Source organism: Nannospalax galili, unplaced genomic scaffold, assembly GCF_000622305.1.
Source record: "Nannospalax galili isolate Female #2095 unplaced genomic scaffold, S.galili_v1.0 scaffold137, whole genome shotgun sequence".
Taxonomy (NCBI): domain Eukaryota; kingdom Metazoa; phylum Chordata; class Mammalia; order Rodentia; family Spalacidae; genus Nannospalax; species Nannospalax galili.
In genome coordinates, this window is record NW_008340203.1 from 1,003,780 (window position 1) to 1,011,358 (window position 7,579).

The 7,579-nt window shown below is 49.8% G+C and overlaps 1 protein-coding gene across 1 annotated transcript; it reads right to left on the reverse strand.

The window, feature by feature from the left end:
• Positions 1-1,482: 1,482 nt before the first annotated feature.
• On the reverse strand, positions 1,483-1,800 carry LOC103735849 (keratin-associated protein 17-1). The gene has a single exon (XM_008835226.1). It carries the CDS (start codon positions 1,798-1,800, stop codon positions 1,483-1,485), a length of 318 nt encoding a protein of 105 aa, XP_008833448.1.
• Between the last annotated feature and the right edge of the window lie 5,779 nt (positions 1,801-7,579).

Sequence of the window (7,579 nt, forward strand, 5' to 3'; positions counted from 1 at the left end):
TGTTCCCCTTTGTAGAGGCCAAAATAAATAGTGTTCTCTCAGGACAAGAAATGGAGATTTTATTCCACAAGTAATTTAAAATCATTTTCAGCAAGAGGTTAAATCCACGATCATTTCCATTTTAACGTCCCTGTTGGGTTTTACTCTGGGTCAGGCCCTGCTCAGCAATGCACCCTCCCTCCTCCCCTCAGCAGAGTAACTGGGGCTGGATCTAGAACAAGAAAACCTGGCCCAGAAAAGGGACCCAAGGACATGAGGCTGAAGTAGGATATGGACCACTAGAAGCATCCTTAGGAACTGTATGCTCACACAGCCTGGCACAGGAGTCAGCAAGCTCAGCTGGACATGATGGGACAGGTCTATACTCCCAGCCACTCAGGAGGCTGAGGCAGGAGGATTATAAATTTAAAATCAGCCTGGGAAACTTAGCAAGACCCTGTCTCACAATAAAAAGTAAAAGGAGACCAGAGAGTACAGCCCAGTGGTAAGGGGTTTCCTTAGCATGTATGCAAAGTTCTAGGTTCAATCTCCAGCAGTGAAGAAAAAAAGAAAAGAAAAAAGAACCGAGATTGATTTACCAATGCCTTCTCCTCTGCCTTTGCCAGAAGGTTCAGACCAAGCCTGAAGTCCTCTGGTAAAACTATCCCAAGAGAGCCACAGTGCAGAAGGTAGCCATGCCGCTTGTTCAGGATTTTAAATGATTAGCATTAGCATTTACCTAGCAGCTTTTAAAAAATGTGGTCCTGGGGCATCTAAGGCCCTAGAACCAAGGTGGTGAAGCCCCAGGTTTTCTATTGATCAAAGCCTCCCCCCAACCCGCCAATCTCCCTCAGCACTCGGCAGCTTCTGTCTACATCTGTCTCCAGCCTCCACCCTCCCTGTAGAGAATTACCTGTTGTCCTGTTTCTAAAACCATAGGTCCCCAGGCTGCCCCCCTGCAGCATCTTCTTATGTTCCAGGGAAGGCGCCAGATCTCCAGTTTTAACCTGCCTCCAGGTGACTGATGCAAGGGATCTGCAGACTGCATTGTGCAATCCTAGGTGGATGCATCTTCCTAACCTAGTCCCTGGGAGGGTTGAAGGAAGAGGCAAGAGGACCGATAGGGTACGCCAGCACGTTTGAATTTATTACGAGGGTAACAGAATTTCAAAGGAGCAGAAAGCTGGGGTGGAGGACTGGTCCCAAGATGCTTGAGTAAGAGAATGCCTTATAGTGGCAAAGCATTTGACTTCATGCAAATAAAGTCATGAACATTGAACTTGGGGATCAGCTCACTGGAACCCAGCTTTAATTTCTTGCTAGGAAATGGCTCTCTTGTTCTCGGTGCCTTGGGACACCAGGGCAAGCTCTCCTCTCCAAATAACGTGAGAGGCAGGACACTGTCTTGGAGGTGTGGAGGGTTCTGGAGATGAGGAGGTCTCCCCCAGCTGCAGCAGGTGGAAGCTTCCCCCGACACTGCCTCAGCCTGGGGGGGAAAGGTCTTCATTTCGTCTCGCACACAGGTGTGGGCTGACAGCACACTGGGCCACAGCACCCGGTGCCACAGCACCCGGAGCCGCCGCAGCAGGATCCACAGCAGCCTCCGCAGCCCCCGCAGCCTCCGCAGCCCCCGCAGCCCCCGCAGTCTCCACAGCCAGATCCTCCTCCGCAGCAGCCGCCACCGCCACAGCCAGAGCCTCCACAGCCGCAGCAGCCACAGCAGCCGCAGCAGCCGCAGCAGGAGGGTTGGCAGCAGCACTCCTCACAGCAGTCTTGTTCCTGGGAGCAGCAGTTGAAGCAGTCCCCCGGGCAGCACCCCATGGTCCCAGCCGGTCAGGTCGCAGGTCAGGAATGCGGCCGAGGTTCCCTAGATCTGACGGTGACCAGCAGGACAACAGCTTTTATATCCCCTTACCCAGGGGTGTCGGCACAAGGGACAGGATGTTTGCTTTGTTATTATTTATGCCAGTTTCCATAAGAACGTCTCATTACCTGGCTGTTTATTTTCCACCCGTGAGTACCTCAACTCATAAAAAAGGCCCACTCGGCCCAGCTGCTATTTGTCCAGAGATAAAAATACATCTGGGAAAAGACCTGTCATTAGTCAGGTTGGAGAGAGGAAGGGAAGCTGACCAAAGGCTGTGCTCTGAGTGGAGACTCCTCTCCCACATCGTCTCTGGAGGTAGAAGACCCCTCCACTTGGCACAGTAAGCCATCTTCGTGAATACTAGTCCTAAGAAAGTGGATAATAGTGGCAGAATGTGCCTTCTTCGGGGACGAGGCTGCAGCAGGACGGCTAATCACACGGCTTCTCCCATGTAGAAATGGCATCCTCTTCCCAGCCATGTGAGCAAAGCAAATATTTGTGTCTGTGTGTGGTATGTGGAGTGTGTGCCACACGTTTGTTTGGGCTTGGCCAGTGAGCATCAATCACGAGTAATAACTGACTTGGAAATACAGATAGACTCACCATAAAACTGCAAAACCTGGGGAGCCACATTCTCTCTGGGCTGCAGTGGATTGAGCACTCACACATCTCTCTACATGGCAGGAAGAGCTCACATCAGCACCTGCTATCCCAGGCCCAGACCTTGCCTTGGGGGAAGAAGGAGATGGAGAATAGAAGCAGGGAGGGAATGAAGGGGGGATGGAAAGGAAAGAATGAGGAGGAGAGCTGGTAGAAAGGAGAAAGAGAGGGGGGAGGGAGGAGGGAAGGAGGGAGGGAAAGAGGGAAGGAGGAAGGAAGGAAGGAAGGAAGGAAAGAAGGAAGGAAGGGAGGGAGGGAGGATGGAAGGAGGGAAGGAGGAGGGAGGGAAAGAAGGAAGGAAAGAGGGAAGGAGGGAGGGAGGGAAGGAGGAAGGAAGGAGGGAAGGAAGGAAGGGAGGGAGGAGGGAGGGAAGGAGAAAGGGAGGGAGGAAGTGAGGGAGAGAGGGAGGAAGGGAGGAAGGAAGAGAGGGAGGGAGGGAGGGAAGGAGAAAGGGAGAGGTAAGGGAGGGAGGAAGGGAAGAAGGAAGAGAGGGAGGGAGGGAGGGAGGGAGGAAGAGAGGGAAGGAGGACAAAAGGTGGAAGGGAAGAAGGGAAGGAGAAAAGGAGGGCAGTTAGGAGAGAGACTAGAAGGGAGGGAGAGAGGAAGGAAGAGAGGGAAATGAAGGAAAGGAGAGGAAGGGAGGAAGTCCAGAGTAGAAGAAGGGAGGAGAAGGACAGGAAGAAGGAAGGAAGACAAAAAAGGAAGGGGAGGAAAGAGGGAGAGAGGAAGGGAGATCACTGAATACCCAAAACTGTGTGAAAACAGGAATGTTGAGTGTATGAATAGCTGTAACTGCAACCCGTGCAACTATGCTTTTTGTAGTTACATAACTTCTAAGTAGCCAACCTCAGTTAAGATCTCCCACGTCATTTTATTAACTCCTCGGGGCTTTTCCCTGCTGAATTAAACTCCTAGCTTCATTAAATGCTGAATTTCAAGGGAGAAAAAAATGAGAATGTTGTAGAATATCTGCCAGGATCTGAAAGTAGCACAAAAACACACTATGTTCCCCCAGGGAATCAAAGGCCTTTGGAAGGAGATCAGAATCCACAGAGCTCTGAGACAGGTGAAAGTTTCTGTCTCTGTTTTCAGTTGGGGACCTTGCCACCCTCCTGGGCCACTCTAGCGCTCAGGGACTCAGCCCTCAGAGAACACCTCCCAGTAGGAATAGAGGTGGGGGGTTGGGTGCAGAGAAGAACCTAGCCCTCCCCTTTCATTTCCCTTTCCTTTTGAGGTGGCCTAGAATGAACACTGTGTCTAAGCCTCCAAGAAAGCTTGAAGGGTTAAGGACAGGGCAAGGCTGGGGACAGCTTGGACCTGGTGTGGAACTCAGTACTCTACCAGACAGGGAATTTTAGGGGCAGAAGGAGCCACTGAAGGATCATCTAGTCAGGAGTTTCTGAGCCCAGTTTCACCAAATTCAGAATTACCTCAAGTGATGACTTTTAGAAGACATCAATCTCCAAACTGCATCCCAGGCTTATATTAAAATCAGAATAAGAGAGCTGGGGAAGTTATATGCCTAAAAGTTTCTAAGGTGAGTTGGACTATCAAATTAGCAATGAAACACTGATATTTAAATGTTAACATGACTTCACCCTCCAGCCCCCAGCACTCACATTTTATGGAAGATGATACCAAGGCCCAGTGAGGACACATTTATGATAGATTAGACCCATCACCAGATGTTGTTTCCTGGTCCAGTGTTCCCTACTCTGATACCAGAGCCACGGCCAGGCACTTCTGGGGGATGCGATACAGTAATGTCCACAATACATACATTCTTTTATTTGTTTATTTTAATGATAGGTAATGCATTCTCAGAGTTCTGTCGTTTAGGTAAGGTTTGAGTGTGTTCCCCAAGTGCTTGTGTTGGGAACTTGGTCTTCACTGAAGTAATGTGAGACACTATGGGACCTTCAAGAGGTGTGATCAAGTGGGAGGTCCTTAGGAGGGAATGCTAGTCTCACGGAGTGATTCTCCTTAGAGCTGGTTTTTTCAAAAGCCTGAACCTGGCCTGTGAATTACCCTTTGACTTCCTGTCTGAAGATGAGACCTTTCTGGGGCTTCCTGACTGATAATGTGATAATGCACTCTCTTCTCTCCTCTCTCCTTCTCCTCCTCCGCCGCCTTCTCTTCCTCCTCTTCCTCTCTCTCTCTCTCTCTCTCTCTCTCTCTCTCTCTCTCTCCCTCCCTCCCTCCCTCCCTCTCTGGTGCTATTCCATCAGAAGGCCAACACCAAAGCTGAGTTGAGTTGATGTTGGCACCGTGCATTGAACCTCCTGAACTGTGAGTTAAATAGACATTCCTTTAGATACTTAACCAACTGTAGTAGCAATAAACTAATATACAGGATAAAAGATAACAAAAAAAAGGATTCAGTAAAGAGTGTTCCTCATCTTCCTGCCGCCATCATTCAGTGCTCTGGCCTCTCACCCACACCCCCTCTGCTTCGTAATTTACTTGACCCCTCTACACTCCCATTTCCTCAGCTGTAAACTAGAAACTATGAGAGCAGTGCCAGTCTCACAGAGCTATCATGATTAAACAGCTGTACACATACACATAAGACTCACAGAACAGTGCTCAGTCATACGGTTAGATAAGCTTCAGTATCATAATATACAGAAAATGGATATAGATGTCTTTGTTCATCAAATGCCTATCAATGTTTTCCCCAGAAAATGATTTATTTCAAGCAACTGCAAATGGAAAACCAGATGGGGAACCCCAAGCTGGGAAAAATAATGGCTACCCTCACCAGCAGAACAGGAGGGAAGGCCACTTCTACCCTCTCTCAATGGTCAACATGGAGTACACTCCCTTCACTCTGCCATAGCAACCATGAGGTATGAGTCCACCTTCTACCAGGACTGGGGTATGGGTAGCCTAAGCTACTGCGCCAAATTCCCTCTTCCCCGTGAAAACTCTCTTAGGACAGAGAATGTGGGCAGAGTGGGAAGAAGTAATGGAGAAGAACTTTGACCCAGGTAACAGCAGCACTGACAGATGTCTAAGAAGGAAACATTGACAAAAGCAGTTCCACCTTCCAGAGGTCATTGGTGAACAGAGGGAAAACAGAACCTGAACCTTGGAGGGCTGGAGGGGCAGGAGGAGTGGGAGGGGGTGAGGCTGGTTCCTTGTTATTAGCACCCCTTGGGGAAAAGGAGAAAGAGGTCCAAGGTAGAAGCAGGTAGGGTTGGAGGAGTAGTCCACTCAGGTAGCTGGGAGCCTCCTGAACGTCTCCTAAATAAGGGATGACTGCACCTCCATCACTGTAGTAGATACTCTGCTCCCTTCCTGCACCCCAGAAAGAACTGCCTGACCTAGAGCAGGGACTAGGAAAGATAGAGAAGAAAAATGGAGTGATCCTCACCCAGTGAGAGAGGCACAGATTGACTCTGGACACCCTCAGGGCCAAGCACCCCATCCTCTGGCCACACCTGCTTAGGAGAAGGGCATGTCAGAATGACATGGGCCTCAGATCCCTTTTAAGCCAGAGAGTGGAGAGGCAGAGAAATCCCAAATCAAGAGCCCAAAGGCATGCCAAGAGGAACCTAACAAAGGTAGGGTATGGTTCAGTGGGACCAGAGCCTCTTCCAGGAAGCAAGTGTGCCCAAGCTATGAGGGTGGCAGGTCATGGGAACTGAAACCAAAGGAAGCCTACTTCTCCGTGAGGGCAGAGCCCTGGGCCACTAGCTGCTGCACAGTCGAGGGGTTAGGGACACAGAAGGCGGCCGGCTGGGAGGCTAGGAGAAAAGATGAGCAAGGAGCGGAGCAAGTTGTCCAGGCTCACAGGAAGCCTGCTCCTCTAAAGAGAGCATCCCAGGCGTGGCCGCCAGCCCTCTCTGAGGACTCCGGATGGAGTCTCCCTTCTTCCTTTTCTTGCCTTTGTTCTGCTCCTAGGTGTCTTCCCTAGAGTTGTGGTTTTCTGAGTCTCTGAGTGCCCCATCCCTGCTCCCTTTGGTGACCCCATGTGTAGACACCTGCACAGACTCCTGACCCGGCGCAGCCCCTCACTTCCTCACTGCTCTTTCCATGTGGGAGGCCAGGCATTGGCAGATCTTAGTGCTCAATTCCCTCCTCTCTTCTTTTTCACCCTCCTGGTGGAAACGCCGGCAGTGGAGTGGAGATGGGTCTCTGGCTGTTACACAGAAGCTCCAGGCTGCCTGGATGCAGCTGCCCTGGCCAGTGTAGCCAACATTGTGGCTGCATTCTAGGAGGTGCACCAGCATCAGAAAGAACCTGACTCTACTTCCCATTAGAGACCGACACACACTTAGCCCTGGTGCCTCTGTCCCATAGGATGACTTCGAGATCATTCCACTGTCTACATAAAGAAGTTCTCAGACTGTTGTACCAATAACCATTTCCCTTCTGGAAGACGTTTGCATCAATTCAGCCGCTCCTGATATTTTCCTACTGTAACCACATTGCAGGGAATAACTGTGTCAATGAATCGTTTTATACCTACCTTACCATATCCCTGCCATAAACTCTCAGAAGAGAAATTGCTGGGTCAATGAGTTCTTGCATTTGTAATTTTCATAGCTGTTGCCGCACCACCCTTCAGTAAGGGAACCAAATCACACTCCTTTCAGCAATGCGCACACCTGCCTCATTCTTTACTTACTCAGTGGTTATCAAGGAATGTAACCTTGCCCATCCCACAGGGGCAAGATAGGATCTTGCAAGTTTCAATTTGCATTTCTTCCTCGTTTTAATCTATGCCCCTAATTAACTGCCCTTTCATCTCCTTTGCCCATTTTTCTGTTACGTGGTTGGTATTTGCCTTTGATTTATGGGCACTGTTCGAGCAGCAGAAACGAAAAGCTTTGTTTGTATTTACGTTGTCTATTCCCCAGGTTGCCATTTTCCTTTGATGCTGTATTTAAATTACTCTCCCAGCACACACGTGAAGGTCAGAGGACAACTTTCAGGAGGTGGTTCTCCCCTTCCACCATGTGGGTTGTGAGGATGGAACCCAGGTCCTCTGGCTTGAAGGCAGTTCTTTTACCACACTGAGTCATCTCACCAGCCCTAATTATTTTACCCTATTAACTCCATATCTGT